A 22,333-nucleotide genomic window follows, 5' to 3' on the forward strand; every position below is an offset into this window, starting at 1 on the left:
CCAGTGGGGCCTCTGTGCTGCTTTCTGCAGCCTCCCCAAGACACAGCATCCCCAGAAGCTGCCCCAGGAGCGTCTGCAGTAGAGGAGGGCTCCATCCATCACAAAGAGCCAGCAGGGAGGCTCTGGCCCCATCCCTCCTCACCCCACGTGTGACACCGAGAAATGAAAGGACCTGCGTGGCAGCTTTCAGAAAAGGAAAAGCTGAGAGTAGAGGAAGGTGACTGCTGGGGGCCTTACCCTGCTTCCATGCTGCTCTCCCCAGCCCAGGGCAGCTTCAGGAGGGATCCAGGCCTCTCCCTTCAGTGGAGAAAACCCCTCCCCACCACCCAGTCTGCGTGGTCAGAATGGGTGACACCAGCTCTAACCACGTGGCTGCACTCGTTTTCGAAAGGAAAAAAAAAAAATCTGAATATTTTAAGGGCGTTTTAGCATTTCCCTTTCTCTTTCAAAGCCCAAGGGGCACATGCAAAGCCAGGCCAGGGGCTGCTCACATCTGGGCTCCAGGTTCTGGGCTACCAGGAGAAGCTCGGGCTGCATCCCTATTGGAAAGCATCCCTGCAGCAGGAATGCCTCTCCCAGAGGATGAAGGATCCCAAAAGACTTTGTAAACAGTGTTCCTGGAGGCTGGCAGGGGTGCTGTTTCCCCTCTGCCATAACTGTGTCAGCTCCCTGATGTCACCCCCACCCGAGCAGTGAAGGAAAGACCTGAGGCATCACCCCAACTTCTGCCAGAAGATCTTTAGCCCAGGATTTCACACCTCCAAGGATTTCACACCTTCAGAGCCCCAAACCTGCTTATTAAGCCGAAGATCCCTTTGCCCAGGGAAAGGTGTGATCAGGGACCCTCTGTGCCCTCTGCCTGGGGGGAACCTGTGGCAGATCCTACACCGTGTTTATTGCAGGCTCCTAGAGGAGGGAGGGTGGGAAGGTGGGGAGCAGGGTACGGGGATGCCGGCGGGATGGGTCCCTTTGCCCTCGGGAGGGCTGCGCTGCTCCTGCTGCCCCCGCCGGCTCCTCCGCTGCCTGGCTTGGTGCTTCCCTCTGTTGCTGCCTCTCGGGGCGTTGCAGGGAAACCGCACACGGGATAAAAAAGGGCCAGGAATACCGAGACAAAGCCTGCGAGGAGGTAATTCACCACCTTCCCCTGCGCTGGGGGCTCAGCTCAGCCCATTGCTGGCCAAGCACTGGGATCGGGGCTGCATCAGCAACTGGGTCACTCCAGGGGCCGGGTCCTTCCACATTCCCTTTTCAAAGGATTCCTATGGAAATACTGGGTGTCTTTGGTCTTTTCCCCACTGCTGTGACTTTGGCTCTACCCAAGCCACCGGGTCAGCCCCTGCTCAGCTGCAGCAGCCGTTTCACCCCCAGCCCCAAGGACACAAGGAGAAGGAAAAGCACACACCAAGGTCCAGCACAGCCACCCCGAGCTGGGAGAACAACTCTCTGGAGAAGCAGAGCAGAGGAACTTGATGTTCAGCTGGGCTTCACTCAGCCCACAGCTCCCTTTTCGACCAGGGAGTATGAATATATCCCCAGAATTATTATAAACCCAACTTTCTTCTCCCATCAACATAAGGAAGGTGAAGGGCACCACGGAGGTAACGAGGGGGCTGAGAGTCCCACCTGGCCTCTGAGTTTCTGCACTTTCTAGAGGGAGCATCTGTGATCTCACCATTAATTTAAGCCTCAGTTTTAAGCACTTAGAAAGATCTGATGCTCTCCCACCTGGCAATAACTCATTTGCTGCTATCCTGCCACTCCAACAGCCCAGACGAAAATGTGACAGCATTTTGCAGCCACCTTAAAGGGAGATAAATGCACAAAACCTCTATAACCAGGCTCTTCCTAATTCCTAAAGATTTTGTGAGAGCCATTTCCAGCTCTCACGTGGACCTGCTGTGTATTGCTCGATGGTTTGGGCACTGGACCCTGGACCTTTCCTGCTCTGCTCAAGGAGAGCCATCAGGTTCATCCAGTCTGCAACAAATAAACGTTTGCAAAATGCTGGCAGATCCCAAGGTGTCAGCACTACCCCAAGCTATTGCTCATTCATCCCAGCTTATTAAATTCATGCCTGCAAAACAAAGCTTTTAAAACTGACCCAGAGTGAGCTTGCCTGCAGCACAGCTGAGCCTCAGGAGCCCTCCTTGGTGTGCAGGAGCTTTCTAACAATTTTCTTTCCAAGAAGCAAGAAAGTTCAACAGAAATCCTGACAGACAGAGGAGACAACAGGCAGCCTGTGACAGGGCAGGAAGCTCAACCAACTCTCCCTCCATCCCTGGCAGCTCAGCATCAACCTGCCCAGGGACCTGAGCATCCAGCCTCACCTCTGCTTTTCCCATTCAAGGCTTGGCTGGTTTTTCCTCTGCAAGTGCTTTAACTCTGGATCTAAGGTACCGGGTAGCAAACTTCCCAAGACACTTAAACATTGTGTAATGCACCTACAGAGCAAAGCAGCCACAAATCACCTCCCAGCTGCACCATCAAGCACCCGAGAGAGGATGGTGCCAAGTAACCCCCCACACACACACACACAAATAGCAAGGGGTTTCCTTCTGTCAATTTTTTTTTTTTTTTTTTTCTTCCTACCTGCTCTGGCTCCCCAAGCGTTTCGAGTTCCCCCGGAGGTCTCCCACGGGCAGGAGTGGGCTGGGATTGAGGATCTGTGTTATTTACTGCACTACAATCAAGTAGCGTCCCGGTCGCCTAGGCAATGACATTGGAGCTGCTGAGAGCTATGTGGAAAGTGAGGCAAAGGCTTGGGAGCTCCTTCCTGGAATAGGAGGCAGTTGCAAGGGGGTGGGGAATGCTCAGCCAAGCGTGCTGGGGAATTAAGCTGCTCACCAGTGCCAAAGGGACCCGGGGCAAGCCGGCTCTTGGGGGTCCAGCACCTGCTGGGCTTTCACTTCGCTCTTGGAGGCTCCACACGGAGCTCTGTCTGCACTGAGGGAAGCTCTTTCCCTCACCAGATTGAGGGACTGGGTCAGTTTTGTGCTCGTCTTGGTCAAAATGAACCGGTTTGTGTCAAAATGACCCAAGGAGTCTTCCTGGGGGGTCTCCCATTGATGGGGGGAAACTGGGAAACTGGCTCACCCTGAGGCACGGAGAGTAGCGGTGGGTGAGGATGCAACAGCTCTGATAAAAACCTCATTATCTGTAGGATTCTGATTATCTGTCTCGTGTGGGGACACGGAGGTACCTGCCCAGTGACAAGTTTGCAAAAAGCACCACGTTGCTGGGGACTTCAGCCTGTCCCTGTCACTCCAGGAGGATGTGAGCACTTTTCATGGAAGTTTAATCCCCTCAAACTATTCAGTACCTGAGACTGCCCCCATCCCCACCCCCCCATCACTCCCCGGGGTTGAATGGGGACTGCGGAGCTGCTGTCACCTTCTGTCCCTTTGTTGTGGCCATTAAACCTTTACCAGCCCCCCAAAGACATCAGAGCCACAGTAACCACTCTGGGGGGTCCAAACCCATAACCCAGGATGAAAACTGGGCCCAAACCTTTGCTCTGATCCTGAGGTTTATTTTTTTACAGGATGTGTCCCTGTGCTCACGTCCCTCCTACCAATGCAGGGGTTGACTCCGGGCTTCTCCCCCTTTCCTCCTCATCCTCTAAAAACTTTATTTATTTAAACTCCCATTAGCATCCACTTCACTCCTGTGTTCCTATTGCCATTCCCAGACCCTCTGTCCTCGCTGGGGAACCTTGCGGGACATCGCGCCCGTCGCTGTCAGTAATTAACCAGGTGCTATAATTAACCGGGGGCCTTTAATTAGCCAAGCGGGCCGGGAAGCGGGATGCTGCCCGCGGAAAAGCCCCACATGAGCGGGAACTCCCTGAGGCGAGCAGACACCTCTCTCACTCAACCCTTCATTCGCACAACACTCCCTGACTCCCGCCTCCTTCCCGCCCGCTCCCGCCGCATCCCGCGCTCCCAGCACCGCCATGGCGGGCACACCCCCCCATTAGAACTACATCTCCCGGCGTGCCTCGGGGCGCCGCCCTCCCGCTCTGATTGGCTTAGCCCTCCCAGCCCCGCCCCTTCCTGCCGGTTCCGGCGCGGGCGGTGGCCCGGGGGCGGCGGGCGGAGCGGGCGGGTTTGAATCGCGGCGCGGCCGCTCCCGCCCCTCGCCCCGCCATGAACTTCTCGGAGCTGTTCAGGCTCTCGGGACAGCTCGGCCGCTTCTCCCCCGACGGGAAGTGCCTGGTGAGTAGCGGGAGGGCTGAGGCGTCTGAGCGGGGCCCCTCCCGGCCCCGCGGCCTGAGGAGGGAGCTCCCGGGGCCCCTCGGAGCAGCCCCCGTGCGGGCTCCAGGCAGCGGGTTCACCGCTCAGGAGCCAGCCCGGTGCCCGTGGTGCAGCCAGAGCCACCGGGCAGCTCCCGGGGGACAACCCTCCAGGGAACGGGGCGGCCCCGGGGCCTGGGGCGGTGTTGATCCGGGAGCCGCCTCACGGGGAGGCTTCCAGTCAGGCGGGGTTTAAAATAGAGACCTGATTAAGGGTAATTAAGCAGTCGCGAGGCAGAGGATCATCGCCGGGACAGCGGGATGGCTTCACCAGAGGGCTCCCCCGAGGGCTCTTTGTACCGGCACAGCCCCGGTTCTCTCCCGGTTTCGCTCAGCTCACACGAAGCCTTTCGGACACCGAATCCCCCTTTCCCTCTCCCTCCCTCCTTCCCTGGGGGGCTGCGGGTCCGAGCTCCGGCTCCATCCCGCTCCCAGCCCCGCGTCCTTCCCTCCGTGCTCAGGCTTCGTGCGTGCAGTACCGCCTGGTGGTGCGGGAGGTGAGCACCCTCCGGATCCTCCAGCTCTACACCTGCCTGGATCAGATCCAGCACATGGAATGGTCCTCGGACTCCCTCTTCATCCTCTGTGCCATGTACAAGCGCGGGATCGTGCAGGTGAGGAGGGGAGCAGCACCCAGGCAGGGGTTTGGGGTGGGGGGTGGGCTGAGGGTAACCCAGCATGCAGTTATTTTCAAAGCCAGGAGGAGCATTTTAGTTAAAAAAAAAAAGAATAAAAAAATAAACTTAGAATAAAAACACTTCTCAAAACAAAGCTGGGTATTCATTTAAAATAAGCACATGCAAAGTTGTTAAATGGACTCCAGCATTCTGGGTGTTCAGAATAATTGTCAGAGTGAAAAAAAAAAAAGAAAAAAGAAAAAAGAAAAAAAAAAGAAAGCAACCACCTTACTTTACAGTTTCTATGGACACACAGAGGTGCAGGGCTTACTTCTGGAGTGGGATCCAGTGCCAGTCCCTCATGGCCACAGCTCTCAGGGCTTTCCTGACCTCTCTGGAACTTTTTCTCAGCTGTCGCCTGTTCTGCTGAGCCGAGGTGCTCCTGTTGGTTTGGGGTGCTGTTGGTTTGGGGTGCTGCTGAGCTGTTTGTTGGTTTGGGGTGCTGCCTGTCTGGTTTCCTCTCTGCCCTAGGTCTGGTCCTTGGAGCAGCCAGGCTGGCACTGTAAGATAGATGAGGGCTCAGCAGGATTGGTGGCTTCATGCTGGAGCCCCGACGGTCGTCACATCCTCAACACAACAGAGTTCCATGTAAGTGTGAAGTCATGATTGCTCTGGGTGGTATCAGATGTTGCTGTCTGCCTTCTGCCTCTTAAAATAACCTAAAGCTCTTCAAGCTGTCCTGGTGGTAAAGAAGGGGGGTGGTAAAGAAGGGGGGGGAATCGTTCTCCACTGATTCCAGTGGAGGTGATGTTGGTTGCTCTGCTAACACTTTATCCTCTTGCTTCTGATGATAAGATAGAAAATGGACATTTAGCTTTGGCAGTGAAATTGTGTTTGGGAGAAGCATTGGCACTCCCTGAAGCAATTTTAGACATCCTGTGTGCTGCTTGGAGCTCAGTATTTCTAGCAGAAAAAACCCCAAACCATAAACACTTAAGAGTGGCTATGGAATTAAAAAATATTTTAAAATTTTTTTTTATTGAGCTGTGAGGTGAGATTTAAATCCAGATCTTAGAAATGCCTTGATACCTGTTTAATTTTACACACAGGAGTCAAATTGCTCTTGATAGAACTGTTTGCAAAAATAAAATTAAAACACTTTTAAGTCCCTGTTGGTTAAGAGCTGTATTCTGAAATCCACACTGGGGCAGAATCCAAACTGGTTTGTGGTTGCTGGACACAGGTTTTGTTGGAAGACATGGGGAAGCCTGACTCCACCTTTATAGCCTTTGGATTAGAGCTGACAATTTGTGTTATTCAGTACAGTGATGAATGGCCAGAAGATATGAGAACTCCATACAGGGTGTTTTTCTCTTTGCATTTACTCATTTAAAAAAAGCCTAGATGGATTTTAGATGACAGATTATTTCCCATAACCCTCTCCAGCATTCATTTCAAATGTTGCACTGATTTTTTTATTTTTTAATGCAAATCCCAGTGTCAGTGGGATATGGATGGGCACTCTGTGTGTGTGGACTGGAGTTAGTGCAAATGCTGATGCTCCCAGGGGCACCTGTGGAGGAATTCTCATAGTTCCAGGCTGGAATTCTCCAGCAAGGATGTTTAATGCTCTCTGGGGTGAAGACTCAGGCTGTAAAGCAGCCTCTTGCCATTCCCTTTCCCCTTCAGATAGTGAGTTATGAGGAGTGATGAATTTAGGCCTCAGTTTGCCCAAGAATGGATCACCCTGCTGATTATTAAAATAAAAATTAAAAAAAAACTCCAGAGTTTGAGCCTGCCATCAGAAAGGAGCTTCCTGCTGGGCAGGCAGGATTGGGAAGCTGAAGGCTGGTGCTTCAGTCAGTATCTCATGGCACGTGTGTGTGTGGGGGGGTGGACAAGCAAATATTTATTGCCTCCCAACAGAACTTGGTTTGACCTTAGAGGATTTCATTAAGCCTTTGCCAAGTTGGCATCTGTGTTGGGATAAGTTTTCTTTCCAGCTGTAAACAGGCTGCTAAATTAGCCTTTGTCAGACAGCTGCCTGGGTTATGGTCTTGTCTGAGCTGTGTTTACTCTCCCTCTGCTAAATCCACAGTCTGGGGGGGACAGACAGGAGCAGTGCTGGAGACAAACTCTCAGGGTGCTTCATGCTGGTGTAATCTGTGTGTTCCCAAATTCAGTGTTTTCTGGGAGGGCTTAGGGGTTCCCTGCCACCCACTGCAGCTTGGCTGTGGTAGCCTGAAATTTTCAAGCAGCACCAACTAATTACTCCTTCTTGTAAATCTCCAAGTCAGCACTTGAGCTCCACTGTAAGCTCACAAATAACTTCCTTATTCCTGTATTATTTTTTTTTTTTTGAAGGATGTAGGTGGTTGTGCTCATTTATTTCTAGTAATCCATACTTGCTGGTGCCTCAGAAAGATGATTCACCTCTTCCAGCCAAGTCCTTGAGGTCAGTGCTTTAGGGAATAATGGAGTGGGGTTTTTGATGTGCCTGCTGTGCTGTCCCTAACTCGTGCAGCAGAACCCTGAGACATTTCCCAAAAACCCTGGAAACTGTGCTTTCCCTCAAGCATGGATTCCTTCTCCCAATAATGGATTCCTGGCAGCTGCAGAGGAATTTGCCATGCTGGATTACAGCAGTGTGTGTAGTACCTGGGTACTGCCCCACAGCTGTCCTTGCTGTTCACTTTGTATTTTAAGAGCTATGTTTATAAACTCCATGTCTTGGGCTTCCTCTGGTTCTGAGCTGAAGCACCAAGGAGCTTCTTCCAAAGCCCAGCAGGAGAGGAAGAAGTTTCTGGGTTTCTGTGTGTGCTGGAGCTAATCCTTAGTAACTGGAAGTGGCTGCATTGGTTGAAAAATGCTTCCAGTCAAGGAATGTGCTCTGAATAATCTGCTGAAATCCAGTGCTGACAGACACTGCTATGTAAGGAGGCCTTGTGACCCAGTCAAGTCTGGGACAAAAGTTGATGGTCATTTGAGATGCAAGGTTGTTTAAAAGTGTGTTTTTATCTGCTGAAAATCACCAGTCTTACACCTGCCTGTAGCTGTCAACATTTGGACATAGCACTGGAGACTGTTTATCCTGTTACCATCTAAATACCTTTTATTTCTCAGCTGTTTTTAGGCTATTTTAAAAATGCTTCTGCTTTTGGTTTGTTTTTCCATTGCAAAACAACAGCTGAAAACTTCTCAGACACCATTATCATTAGCATTTGGGTTTGACAACTCTACTTAATCAAGTCATCTATGCTAAAGAGAGTTCCCCTCAAAGGGATTGGTGAAGTGCTTGTTGCACACTGAGCTGGCCATGAGCTGTCCCTTCCCTACAAAGCTTCTGAAAAAAGCAAATAAGAGCAATGAGATGTATTGTGATTTTTTTTTATTTTTTATTTTCCTAATGTTTGGCTTTCCCTTTTCACCCTCTGTGCCTTTTGTGTTTGTCTCTCATGACCATCTCTGCTAGCTGTGAAAAAAATTTTCACAAACTAGTTTATGTTGGCAGCTTGGGCAAGACTGTGGAGTGAAGTTGCAGTTCCAGTTGGGAATATGAAGATTCTTCCTTTTTGTCACAACTACCTTGTATGTGTTTTGTTAACCCATGTAAGGTAGGTGTGAAGTCCATGGATTGGACACATCATGTAACTTTCTCACTTTAGAAAAACACTTGAGTGTGCACAAACAGAACAACTGAAAAGAACCCTAATTTCAGGAATCAGAATTTTGTTTTTACACGTTTTTAACACTAGGCCAAAACCTTCAGGTTGTGTTGTCTGAGTTGGGCAAGAGGCTGCAATGAAGTCAGAGCAGAGCCTGTGCCCTCCTGTGCAGCTTTAGCCTCCTCAGGACAGAGACACTGGAGCTGAACAGAGGATCTTGTTAGTTCTGAGTGTGTTGTGACTGATTTAGACCAAGTCTGAAGAGGAAGGGCTTTGGTTATCAAAGGGTTGTAGGCACCCAGTATAAGAAGAGGGGTTTTATTTTCCAAATGTGGTTTTGTGTTGTGGGGTTTGTTTTTTTTGTTTTTACAGACAGGGTGCAAACATCCCCCAAGTGTGTGTTGGTTGTGTTCTGCCAAGAATGAACAGGGAAACCTTTTTGGTGTCTCCCTGAGGAGTTACAAACTTCACCCTTTTGGGGAAGGTTCTGTCTGAATGGGAGACAACTCTGCCCAAGGATGTAGCAGAGATGGATGCAGAAAGACTTTTCAAAATTAAGCTTCTGTTGAGGGGTCTTAGGCAAAAAATAAAAACCTAGAGATGTTCTCCTGAGGTATTTGAGCTCAGAGTGAGCACTCAGGGTTTGCCTTGCCCTGCTCCAGGGTAGAAATGTTTCTGACTCAGAGCAGAGCAGGTGAGTTGCTTGTGAGGCCCAGTAGCAGCACAAAAGTAAACTGGGATGCCTTTGCCAGGAAAAAATTACAGTCCAGACCTCAGCATCCCAAGCTTGCAGCTGCTAAGCTTGCATTAAGTGGCTGTGGAGTGCCTGTTGTTGCTGCTGTGTGTTTTGGGCCAGGGAGGAGCAGCAGCCAAGAGTACATTTAACACTGCAAGCAGGAGAATGTGAGCAGGCATTGTGTTGGTATTTTTAAAGTAAATCTTGCATGAAGAGCAGACTAACAGTGCTGGCTTTCTGTATGGCAGGAAGGCAGCAGTTGCAGTGATAAAACTTGATTAATGTTATTCATCCAGTGCATTCCTCTAGGACCTGCTAAACTTAAAGGTTGGACTAGAGATGCCTCGTTGTAATTTCATACCTGTAGAGGTATGAAAGGAAGGAAGAGGATAAATAAGAAGCACTGCCTCAAATAGGGGTCCAATAACTTTTAAAACTTTGGATAGAAGGGGACTGGAATCTGAGCTGGTTGGGCTCTTTCCTGTCATAAACTAAAGAAAGAAATTTATTTCTGTTCTGTGTGTTCAGGTCTCATAAGTTTCTTCTGTATGGAAAAAGCAGCAGGGAGAACAGATAATGCTGCTCTTTTGCTTTGGGACTCTGCAGAGGGAGGCAGCATGTATTAGGATTCTGTAATTTGGGTTGAATACCATTTGGGTTGAATGGCAATTACTTTTGTCATGCTTTTTAGCAAAAAGGGTAATGTCAGCACTGAAAAACCCTCCAGTTTCAGTTGCCATGCTGGCTGTGGGGCACTGACAGGTAGAAGAGATGAGCAGGATGTCACCACTGAGCAGCACCACTTCACCTGTGGTGAAAAATAATTGTACCTGCATCTCTCCTGGAACTTCTCACCTTGGTGCAATAAAATGTAGGAAAACACAAGAACAAACCTTCCAGTAGGAACATTCCTCTCTCCAGATATAAATGCAAAGGTTCACATGACAGACTGATTAATGCACACATGTCTGGCGTGGCTGTGGTTGCTAAGGCAGAGGAAGTATTTGTTTTTAATTGAATAATCTGCAGATGGCAACCCAGAGCTTCCAGAATGCAGGCTGTGACCTTGAGGAGCTGTGGAGTGGCTTCTCTTGCAGCTGGCTGCCTGCTCCACAGATTTTTGTCTTAGGGATGCAAAAGCCTCCAGAAATACCCCAAATGAGATGTTTAATGCCTTGCTTTGCATACTGGATCTTCATTCTTTCCTAATTAGTGCAGTAATTATGTGATGTTGCCTTTGGAGGGGGGGGGTGCCAGAGGAGGGAAAGCAGGATGCAAATTAGGGTGTCTTAAACTTGGAAAAAGTACAGCTAAATTTTCCCACTTTGTAGCCTTTTCCCAAGTGTTACAGTGCTCTTAAGCTCCTCTAACAGCTCCTCCATTCATCAGTGCAAGAAACTTCTCATCTCTCTTCCAGATTCTGTGCTGCAACCCTGTCTGTGTGTGGTAATTGTGGAGCTAGATTCATGGTAGTGTCAATAACCTTGATGTCCTGCAGAGCTTTTCTCCATAGGGGGGTTGTGCACCTCATCTGCCCCCCAGGGCCTTCAGTGTGCCTGAGGTGTGAATTTGGAGTGAGTAACCTTGTACCTGGAGGCACTGGGGAGAGAGTTCCTTCAGGTTACTTCTAAGGGCTTTAGCTGCAAAGTTTGGTACCTTACTATGTGTTCTTGTGTTAAGTTGATGGGTTTCTATTTGCTTTTTTGCCCACAAAAATAACCAAATACTTGCTTGTCTCTTTCTCCCTGACAGCTGAGGATAACTGTGTGGTCCTTGTGCACAAAATCTGTCTCTTACATCAAGCATCCCAAAGCCTGCCAGCAGGGTAAGTGTCCCAAGTTTAACACAGGAAAGGCAGAAGGGAGGAAATTAATTTGATGTTTAATGACAAAACACACGTTTCAGAAGGGGCTCTGGCCTTCTCCCTGCTGAGGAGGTGGCTGGCTCTGAGGGATGGGGGTTCCTGGGATCAGTACCTGTGTGTCACCTGCTGCAGTGCACCCAGGGGTGCTCAGGGTTGTCCTGTTCAGGATTACAGCTGCAGTGCACCCAGGGGTGCTCAGGGTTGTCCTGTTCAGGATTACAGCTGATATACCTGCCTGCTTTTCAAACCTGCAGCATTTTGTTGAGCTTGCCACTGGTGGGGTCCTTGGAGACCTTAAATCAAGGTGGGTGCATGAGTGATGAGCAACACTCTTCCAAAGTGGCTTCTGTCAGCTTTTACACATGAAAAAAATTGAAAGGGGAGGCCCTGTCAGGATTGCCTGGCCACATGGCTGTGGATGGAAGTTTTTAGCTTATAAACATGGCTTGTTTATAATCATAGCCCACATAAGACACAGACAACTGTGTCTTCCATGTGTGAGAGGCTGGGGAGCAGTGCCTGGAAGCTGACACCCGTGGTTGCATAACTAATCCATTTAGCTAGACTAAATGATCTGTACATTTAAAATCTGTGTTTTTAATGTAACAACTGTCTGTCAGTAATCCACTGTGTCTTTCTGAAGCATCCTGGAGTTGTGCAGTAGCTGGGAAGCTACATTCAAAGCACATTCAAAGCACAAAAATTGCCAACACAAGCAAAGACCATGCGTCACCTTGATTAATGTCATCCTCTGTGAAGATATTATTTTCCTTTTTTTTTTTTTTTTTTTTAACTTCTCCTTTGAATTAGGAGCTTTTCACTGAAGAATCATCAGCTCTTCTGTCCTGTTTTCTCTCTTTTTTATCCATCTTTCTCTTGCTGGCAGGAATAGCTTTCACGAGGGACGGCCGCTACATGGCAGTGGCCGAGAGACGTGACTGCAAGGACTTTGTCAGCATCTTTGTGTGCAGTGACTGGCAGCTTCTCAGAGTAAGATGTGGCCTTGTCTTCCACTGCTTCTGCATGAATTACAGATGTGTTGCTCACTGCTTTAAGCCTGGTCACTTTGGTAGTCTGGTTTCAGGCTTGCCCATGTTCCTGAGCCCTTAGTGATTCCTTACCAGCAGCTCTGAGGCAAGGAATCAGGCTAGCTGGGTTTTTTGGCTGAGTCAATGTAACTACTTTTATTTTCATATGAAAAGCTCTTCATTTTAATGCATAGCAACTACTTTGCCTTTTCTGTGAAGGGAAACCAAAGAACCAGGCAATGCAGCACCCAATTCCAAACACAACTCTTTCTTTGCTAGCATACAAAAGGCTCTTCTGCATTTGTGGCAGTACTCAAAAGGATAAAACTGAGAACCCTGTTAGGTCAAATGCAACAGTATTTGTTTGTATAGTGTTTCAAATGCTTGTGTTTTTTCTCTTTTGGTGGCAGCATTTTGACACTGAGACACAAGATCTGTTTGGGATTGAATGGGCTCCTAATGGCTGTGTTCTGGCAGTGTGGGATACGTGTCTGGAGGTAAGAGGAAAAAGTAGATTATTTTCTTGGAGGGTTAAAGTTGGAATGTAGATGCCATGTATAAAGCAGTGACTAAGTAGTGTTTGGGGTTTTTTTTTCCTTTTAAACTTAACAAAAGCAGGACTCAATTTAAAATATTATACTTGCATTGGATGTCCTCAAAAGTGTATGTCAGACTGCTATGTAAATCTTTATTGACAGCACACTATTACATTTCTTCTAAATTTATCTTGAAAAAAAATTTATTTTAAACATTGCAGAAGCCACTGAAATAATGAAAGAATATTGAAAGAATTATTCTGTAAGGCTCTGTATTTAATTTCCTGGGTTTTAAATGGGAAGAGTATGGAAGGAATGGTTTTGCCTGTCTGTGGCTTTTAACAATATTATTGGACTTTAGAAGTGATCTCTTTCTGTTGCAGTATAAAATATTGCTGTACTCCCTTGATGGCAGACTGCTCTCCACCTATCAGGCTTATGAGTGGTCATTGGGCATCAAATCAATTGCCTGGAGTCCCAGCAGTCAATTTTTGGCAGTTGGCAGCTATGATGAAAAGGTAAGAAAGAGTTTGTTTGCTCTTTTAGATAAAGCACTTGCAGAACTTTGTCATAACTCTTTGGTTTTGCAATGCTTCCTTGAATTAGGTGAGGATTTTGAACCACATAACTTGGAAGAAGATCACAGAGTTTGAGCATCCAGCAACTGTTGTTAACACCAAGACTGTAAGTGTGGATCCCAAACCCAGTGAATCATCAGCAGGGCTTTGATGCTGCTTGCAACTGAAAGATGGCAGTCAGTACATTTTTGTTCTGGAGACCTCCTAATGTGCAAAGAAGTCTTAGGAAGTGGCATTAAAATTTTGGGATGTAAGAAAAATAGAGGAGCCCCTCAAAGTTTGATGGAATACATAGATATGATCCTTGGCTTTGGCACAGAGAGTCTCAGGTGACTTCTGCCATATGCCAGTCTGTTTTGAGGCATGTGGTGATTGCATTGCAGATTTAGGTATCTGGCTGGTGACAGACTGGGAAACTTAAGAGGAGGAATTTGTCTCAGCTTTGTATAATTGATGACTTTTAACAGTGTTGGAACTGGATTGTGATGGGATTTATATCTTGTATGTACAAGCTCATCCAGCTCACCTGAACAGCATTTCCTGTGTGCATCTGTCATCATTTATTTTTATCCTTGCATACCTGCATCTGCAAGGCCCAACAGATTTAGGGTGGTTGGCAGCAGGCAGAGGGCTGTAGCTTTTGAATAAAAAAATCACAAGCTGTTCTCACCTGTCAAGGTAAGAAAAGTGTAGCAGTGCTGCATGCCACAGCAGGGGAGGGACAGATATCCTGTAAGGAGTGTTTCCCTGGACCTGGTTCCAAGTAGGAAATGATTCACTGAGAATGCTGGATTTGCTGGGTGCCCACTGGAGCTCTTCCCTCTGTTGATGAACTAGGAAAGGCTGAGCTGTAAGACCCTTGGAAATGAGTTAGTGGGATGTGGGGGTCTGGAAATAGCCCGTGTTCAAGTTCCCTGAGGCCCTTCTGTAGAACTCTCACTTGTTTCTTTGTAGATTGTGTATAAAGAAGTGGAGAAATCCCCATCTGTTGAAACAGAGAGACTTTCTTTCCCTCCAACAAGAGCATTGGCTAGTTCTCTCTTCAGCACACAAAGTAAATGTAAGCTAAAGTTTACTAAAATGAGACACTTGAGTTTGCCACGTGAAGTCTTTCTAGAAATGCCCCATTTAGGCAAACTCTGCCTGTGGTATGGGAATGGCTCCTCTGGGTGCTCTGCTGAAGGCTCCCAGGATAACTGCAGAGCTCCAAGGACAGGGAGCACCCAGGGAGAGAGGTGCTGTCTAAAAGCAGGCTGGAGACTACTGAGATATTGTAGAAAAATAACTGGAGTAGCTCAGGTGTAGAAGGGGCAGCCAGGGCTCAAGCTTGGAGTTGCTTGTTAAAAATTGTCTTAACATTGTGTGGATTTTCTCTGATTTGTTCAGTCTTATGTCATGTTACATCATGGCTTAGTTTTAACTGTTGCAAATAATTGCAGTAGTTCAGTTGCTTCTAGCAATTAATTATCTTACAGTGTGTGGCAAATTTGATTTGAAATTTGTTTTTCTTGTACTGTCTCATTGTTTGTAGTACTGTAAATCACCTTTGTGTTGCTGTCTCTTTGAAATACTTGTTAAAAGGTAGTGGAAAATTGGACCTTTTACTTTTTATCTCAGACTTACCTGAATTTCCAGCCTTCCCTTTTTAGAGAAGGGCAATAATAGTAAGTAAGCTGTTTATAGGAAGATGCAACATCTTAAAACAATGGAAATTTTTTTATTGGGACATCTTGGAGAAGGGCAAAACCCAGTTCTGTCACTTCAGAGATGATGGGGGGTTTAATACTTGAGATTTTGTCCATTTGGGCTTGCTTAGTGAAGTACCTTTATTTCAAATTCCAGATGACATTGCCCAGGTGCCAGTTTCTTTACAGTATGTCAAACCAGTGGCTGACAGGGCAAATCCCAAAATGGGAGTTGGGATGTTGGCATTCAGTCCAGATAACTGTTTCCTGGCAACCAAAAATGGTAAGTTCCTGCTGCTCTGTATTTATGGGGGAAACCTACTCATTGTATCTGGTGTATACAACAAGGGTCTTACTTTGAAAGCAAATTAAAAAAAAAAAAGGGGGGGGGAAAAAAGAAGGAAAAAAAAAAAAAAAGAAAAAAAAAAAAGGGATGATCCATTTATCTTTCAGGTCCTTTACTTCTTGCCTTACTTTCCCTCTTTTCTGCCAGATAACATTCCTAACAGTGTCTGGATCTGGGACATTCAGAAGCTGAAGCTGTTTGTAGTCTTGGAGCAGCTGTGTCCCATCCAATCTTTCCAGTGGGATCCACGACAGCCCCGGCTGGCTGTGTGTACAGGAACCAGCAAAGTCTTCTTGTGGTCCCCAGCTGGCTGTGTGGCAGTGCAGGTGCCAATGGAAGGTAGGGCTTCCTGCAAGGACTCCCCCAAGCCTTCCCCAGCTCCTTATTTGCAAAAACCACCAACTCTCATCTCCTTTTGCAGGTGACTTCCAGATTGTCTCCCTCTCCTGGCATTCTAGTGGAGACTCCATGGTGCTCCTGAGTAAGGACAACTTTTGTGTGTGTTACTTGGAAAGAGAAGAGGTAAAATAACAATAGTTGTTGTTGTTTGGAATGCTGACAAGCTTGTGAGCAAGAATGAGGAAAGGGGGTCAAACCCTGTTGCCCAGTCTGAAGGTTTTGTATTTATAAATTATTTATTTGAAGGAGCATAACCAAACCCCAATGTGTGATTGCCTCTGAAGGAAGTGATGTAGCAACTCAAGTGTAGAGAATGAAGTCTGGATTTCAAAAAACCTTAGGACTCATCTAGTTGAACTTTGTCAGCTGTGAAGCCTTGTTTTCTAAAGTTGTAGCTGTGTGTATATAATGTATAGCTATTATTTAAATTTTTATAATTTCCAATAAATATTTTGATAGCTACAAACTTGGTGTGACTCTGACTACAAACCTGCACCTCTCCATTCTAAAGCCCATTTCTGTGTTATGAGGGATGTGATTTAGCAGCTGTTTATCCAGCACACAACAGGGTACAGTTTATATCTAGTCTTGCAAGACAGTATTTTTTCTGGTGCATTAGAATTAAATTTTGTAGGAGAAGCAGATCCATCAGTAAGACACTTGCTAGCAAATCAGTTACTGATAGCACAAAACAAGTCCTTTTTTCAGAGTGCAAGTGAAGCCATCTGTAATAATTTTGCTTTTCCAGACTAAGGGGTTTACAGGTGGTAGAAGAAGGATCATAAGTGATGCTTTTGAATGACCTATTGCAGACAACTGAAATGGGAGCTTTTGACCCAGTTCTCTAGTGCTGAACTGGAGCAGGTGGTTCAGCAGGGAAGCAGCAGCTGGACCACCCCTTATCTCTAACTCTGAGACCCAGCCACTGGATCCTTTAAAGGGACAGAGCCCATTGTTTAGGAATTTATTACATATTTTTTCTTTTGCTACTTAATTTCACAGCCTCAGTCTCCACAAAGTGAAGAGCAAAGAACAAACTGAGTTGAAATTTAACTGTACTGCAAGGTTAATGAAAATTAAATAGGTATCTTAGAAAATGCAGGGAGAGGGGCATGCAACTTGGTGCATTCTTTCATGATTTCAGCTGTACAGAAGTTTCCTAAGCACACAAGTACTTTAAGGTCAAAAAGACAGCACTGCAGCATTTATTCAGCATTAAGATTGCACAGATAAATGCTCTGATAAAATGGCAAGTAGAGAAGGTCACACACAATGGAAAAGCTTGTTAGAGTAACCTCATGAGCAATTTTACTTGAAGCTTCTTATGCTGCTTCTGAATTTCATTACTGGACATCTGCATGAGGTTAAGAGCATGAAATTATAAACCAAGATTGACATATGGTGCTTAAAGTTTTGTCTGTCTCCACTAAAAAGTCCTGCACTGTCCCAAACTGAAGAACAACTGCTAGGAATATAAATCTAATCAAAATAGAAATCCTTCTCAGTTTTATAAATAATAACTTTGAAGGCAAGTGTGTGTTTTGAAGCTTTTGGCAACATTTACTCAAAAGAGTCTTTATTCTGTGACTGCAGCAAGAAGACATACATAAGAAACTAGGAAGTTAGACACTGGTTTTAGGGGGAGATATTTTTACAAAAAGCTAATAAACACCAACTCAGCCCTATCCTTCAGCTTGCAAAGTACCAGTTCAGGTCCTCTGCATCTGACAGCACAGCTTCAACACTTTGCTGGCTGGTTTTGCTGAAGAATAACTGAGCTTTCAAAATTCTTAACAGGCATTAATCACAATGCAAAGATTACAGTAAGTGTGAACACAAAACTCTTCAGACAAGAGCAATCAGTCCTGAGCACACTGCATGATTTGACACCACATACAGGGACACAGCTGGAAAACAGCACAAACCTCCCACTGGATCTTGCATATTTGTGTGGAGTGTTTGTAGCAGATGCCAATTGCACTTCATTAACAGAGAAGAAAATGTTATTAGGAATGGAAAATAGCACTGCTCACTAGCCCTGCAGAAGAAGCAGTAAGGGCTGTAAATTAGATACAGGAATGACACTTCTCCAGATTAACCTGACCTGACCATACCAACCAGGGCCTCCTCTGAACCCTTAGATCTGGAAGCTGCCCCTCCTGTCCCCTAAACTTCTCCACTTTGATTATCCAGTATCTCCCCAGGAGACCACTAGCAAATCACTTTCCCTCGAGAAGATTAAATGCAATGCATCTTAAAATCCAATTTTGCCTCTAGTCATGGAGTAGCCAAGCTTGGCCTCGTTGTTGATGAAGGACATCAAGCCCAGGTAGGTCTCAATCAGAAGGGGACGTTCCAGCACCAGGACCCCATTAGCCCTTCCTGGCAATGGACACTCCTTGTGGGCTTTCTTCACAGCTTGAATTAACTGTGTTTTAAAGTTTTCCAACTGAAAGAAAAAAAAATAAAAAAATATCACCACAATGTTTTCCATTGTTTTAAAAATTGTCAGGCAAACAGCTGCTGGGTTTGAATTGTAAGGGATTAAAGCTAAAGCTGGAGTTGTCATGGATCTGGCAAGCCATGATCAGCTTTACATTCTGACATTTAACCTTAACTGCACACTTAACTTCATACCAGGACACTGTTTACATGTAACTTAAACTCATGGGCTGGATGCCTGAAGATTTATCAGTGACTGATCTTGTTTATTTCTGACTGGTTCTCCTGCCTCTATCACTGCTGAACTTAAATGACCATAGTGTTCTATTTTTAAGGAAATCTTCAGAGGAAAACACTTACTGCAAGAAACCCTGATAACCAATTAAGTGCAGTTTTATGGCTGACAATTAAGCTATTTGCTTAATGAGCTGGCAATCCTAGATGAGAAGTCAGGTGTCAGCCTGTCAGGTGAGCACGAGCAGGAATAGCACCAAGATCCATTTTCTTTTGGGTGTTACAGGACTGTGCACTTCTGGAAGTTTCATCCTCATCTTGTATAAACCCTTTAATGGTGGTGAACCCATTAGTGGTGAAGGGACTGGAGCACAGATCCTGTGAGGAGAGGCTGAGGGAGCTGGGGGTGTTGAGGCTGGAGAAGAGGAGGCTCAGGGGAGACCTCATCACTCTCTACAACTCCCTGAAAGGAGGTTGGAGCCAGGGGGGGGTTGGGCTCTTTTCCCAGGCAACTCTCAGCAAGACAAGAGGGCACAAGAGGTCTCAAGTTGTGCCAGGGGAGGTTTAGGTTGGACATTAGAAAGAATTTCTTTATGGAGAGGGTGCTCAGCCATTGGAATGGGCTGCCCAGGGAAGGGGTGGATTCTCCATCCCTGGAGATATTTCAAAAGAGCCTGGATGTGGCACTCAGTGCCATGGGCTGGGAACCACGGGGGGAGTGGAGCAAGGGTTGGACTTGATGAGCTCTGAGGTCCCTTCCAACCCAGCCAGTTCTATGATTCTATGATTCTATGGGTCACTGGCAAAACCTGACTGTTGTGCTGCCCTGCAAGTTAAAATTTGGAGAATGGGGAAATGTATCTGACAGCTCCAAGTTGTGTCTCTGATTTATCTGCTTCGAGCTGATTTAAATTTTTGATTTAGCTGCTCTGCCTTTTCAAGAGAACCTAAGTCCCAGCCAGCTTGTGAGATAATGGAACAGATGTGGCATCCTTACTAGGCACAGGGAGGCAATCTTCTCATCAGCATCTGCCATGGGGTGCTCAGTGAAGGTGACATAGGGGATGTTTGTGGACCAGGGGTTCCACCTGTTGATGAAGGAGGCTCTGCTCTGCTTGTCCCACTGGATGCGAATTCCAGAACCTTCCCTCCTGGGGTGGAAGACAGCAGAAGGCACAGGGTAAGTTTTTTTTTTTCTACTCTTTGAGACAAGTTTAATGGGAAATGTGCTATCTGAAAAAGACCTGCTTGAAACTGGAAGCTGAAAGAAGTCTGACAGCAAGTTTTTCCTCCAGAACAGGAAGAATTCAGCCCCTGAAATCTGCAGAGATATGTTCTGATGCTGAGTACAAAACCATGAAGCACTCAGCTTCCTGTGTTTACACGTGACCTGACATTTACACAGGGCTTTCCAGTAATGCTAAGGTTGATGATATAATGGTGATCAACTTCTACTCCCAGATCTACTCATCTTAACTTAGAAGTCGTTGGGCAACTCTCTTCTAACACGAGCACTGTCCCAGCAAAACAGCAGCTACTCTGGCATGGCCTGATGGAACTTCAGAAATTGTTTACAAAGTCAGGAATTGTTTACAAAGTCAGGTAAGCAAAAGGAAGAATTCTCAAGCTTGTCCAAGGGTCTGTGACAAAGGTTGCCAGCTCAACCTATTTACAATGCCAAAAAATAAAAGAACTGTAACAGCTTTACAGTATCACTATGTCAGCTTACTTGTTCAGAGATTTAGGTGGGAACTCAAACTCTCCTACAGAGATGGTATCAACTGCACTGAGGGAAATCCTCGTCACGTGCTGGCACTGCAGGCTGATGAAGTTGTATTTGCAGACCAGGAGGGACCAATCTGTGATAAGAACAAGACGTTCCTTCTCGTTGTTCCAGTGATCGATTCTGGTAAGAAAACACCACTTTAGCAGGTTGGATCACTGGCTGGAAGCACTTTATAATTTAAGAGAGAGAAGAGTCACTGAGGAAAACAAATCTGAAGTCTTAGCTATGCTGTATTTTCCATTATGGCCTTTGCTTTGAGTCAGTAAACTTGATAGGAGGTTGAATGCCACAACATAGTCATAGAGCATAGAAAAATATGAAGAAAATCAGCTTTTGAACCAACACCTTTGAAACCTGACCCAGCTTATTTTTCATGTTACCAATTTAAATTTTCTTTCCTTGCAAAAATTTCAAATTGTTGTGACAGGAACACCGAGGTAAAGCTGACAAGACCAAAGCTTTGTTGTGTAAAGGGAACAATGTGCAAACAATGGGAACAGCCACTGGGCTGGAGCATTTCCACCTGTCACGGATCTTCCTCTGTGGGTTTGCCCTGTGCCAAAGGACTGAGACCACCCCTGCCTTCTGCCCACCCTGAGGAGTGATGGGGGGTGGCAAACCCGGCCTGGCCTTGTTCTCAGCAGCTCCTCCTGCTCCCCTCCTGCTCCCACTGCAAATCCTCAGCTTCCATTTTGTTGCTGATGAGCCCCAGGGTCTGTCCCGGGCTGCAGAGACCCAGCTGCAGCTCCTGCCCTTGATTAACACCACGCGGTGGCTTTGCAGCCCCCGCACTGCCCCGGTTTGCGGCTCCCGGGAGCTCGGGAGCTTTCGTCTGGCTCCCGCAGGACAGACAGAAGGACAGCGCTGGGACGTGGCCGCTGTGTCCCCAGTCACAAGGTGGGACAGGGGGGTTTGGAGCAGGAGAATGGCAGATGCGGGGCCGAACCTCGCCCGGTGGCCTCTGCACGGCCCCGGTTCCCGTTTCCCCCCCCGTTACTCACTCGGTCAGCAGCCAAACGCTCTGCACCTCCCCGTCCTCCGTGGGCGTCACGACCACGCGGATCTCGCTCACCGCTTGCTCGATCGTGCCAGGCTGAAAACGGGGAAGGAAGGGGGGGGGGAAAGGCAGAGGTTACGGGGGGTAGGGGGGGGCCGCCCCTCCCGCAGCGGTGGCGGTGGCCCCGTACCCGGAACACGAAGAACTCCCGCAGGCGGCCGGCGCGGGTGGCCGTGCGAACCCGGAGGGGCCGCAGCGTCTGCCGGGCCGGACCGGAGGCGGGGGAGAGCGGCCCGGCCCCCCCGGCCTCCCCCGGTACCAGCATCGCCGCCCCCCCGGGGCTACCGGGGCTGTCGGCCGGGCCCCCCTCCTCCGCATCCCGCAGCTGCAGCATCGCGACCGGCCCCTGGGCCGCCTTCCGGGGCGGGGCGGGACGTGACTCCGGCGGCGGTACCGGGGGGTGGGCCCGGCTGAGTCGGCTCCGGGGCTTCGGGGGAGGTGGGGTGGTCCCCACCCGGGCATCGCGGGGATCGGGACGGTGCCAACCCCGCGGGCACGGAGCTGATGGGAGGGCTGGAGCAGCTGTGCAGGCAGGAGGAGGTTGTGCAGCCTGAAGAAGAAAAGGCTCCCGGAGACCTTAGAGAAGCTTCCAGTGCATAAAGGGGCTGCAGGAAAGCTGGGAAGGGGGTTTTTCAGGGATGGGAAAACGGGGAACGGTTTTAAGCTGGAAGAGCGCAGGTTTAGATGAAATTCTTTGGTGTGAGGGTGCTGAGCCCCTGTCCCAGGTGTCCCAGAGAAGCTGTGGCTGCCCCTTCCCTGGCAGTGTCTCAGCCCAGGTTGGATGGGGCTTGGAGCAACCTGGGCTGGTGAGAGGTGGGACTGGATGATCTTTAGGGTCCCTTCCAAGCCAGTCTGGGGTTTTTGGATCTACAGGGGCTGATCCGAGCTACGGAGCACCTGACCTCGGTCGAATGTACAAAACCCTTAAATAACACCTGATCGAAATTTCCAGTTGTGATGTGGCAGATGAAGCACAGGAAGGTGATGGAGCAATGCAGCACAGCAAGTTTAGAGCCCTAAAGCCCATGCCCCGTTCAGCATACTTCACAGCAGAGGTGAAATTAATCCC

The 22,333-nt window shown here is 47.7% G+C and overlaps 2 protein-coding genes across 3 annotated transcripts; one reads left to right on the plus strand and one right to left on the minus strand.

Moving 5' to 3' along the window:
* Positions 1–4,062: 4,062 nt before the first annotated feature.
* WRAP73 (WD repeat containing, antisense to TP73) lies at positions 4,063–16,211 on the plus strand. Of its 2 annotated transcripts, none has more exons than XM_071766711.1 (13): positions 4,063–4,214; positions 4,753–4,905; positions 5,440–5,556; positions 11,062–11,134; positions 12,060–12,163; positions 12,612–12,698; positions 13,121–13,255; positions 13,344–13,421; positions 14,270–14,375; positions 15,158–15,283; positions 15,494–15,685; positions 15,768–15,868; positions 15,992–16,211. In XM_071766711.1, exons 1-13 carry the CDS (start codon positions 4,146–4,148, stop codon positions 16,025–16,027), a joined length of 1,377 nt encoding a protein of 458 aa, XP_071622812.1. In that variant the 5' UTR covers positions 4,063–4,145; the 3' UTR covers positions 16,028–16,211. The 2 variants fall into 2 exon arrangements, with proteins under 2 accessions (XP_071622812.1, XP_071622813.1); XM_071766712.1 differs by having other exon boundaries at positions 14,270–14,369.
* Positions 16,212–17,304: 1,093 nt separating this feature from the next.
* Positions 17,305–21,634, minus strand: TPRG1L (tumor protein p63 regulated 1 like). Its single transcript, XM_071766713.1, has 5 exons — positions 21,395–21,634; positions 21,209–21,300; positions 20,151–20,327; positions 19,419–19,572; positions 17,305–18,194 (listed from the first exon to the last, which is right to left on the minus strand). The coding sequence occupies exons 1-5, from the start codon at positions 21,596–21,598 to the stop codon at positions 18,000–18,002; spliced, it is 822 nt and encodes a 273-aa protein (XP_071622814.1). The 5' UTR covers positions 21,599–21,634; the 3' UTR covers positions 17,305–17,999.
* Positions 21,635–22,333: the final 699 nt, after the last annotated feature.

The sequence above is a fragment of the Heliangelus exortis genome, chromosome 23 (genome assembly GCF_036169615.1).
Source record: "Heliangelus exortis chromosome 23, bHelExo1.hap1, whole genome shotgun sequence".
NCBI lineage: Eukaryota > Metazoa > Chordata > Aves > Apodiformes > Trochilidae > Heliangelus > Heliangelus exortis.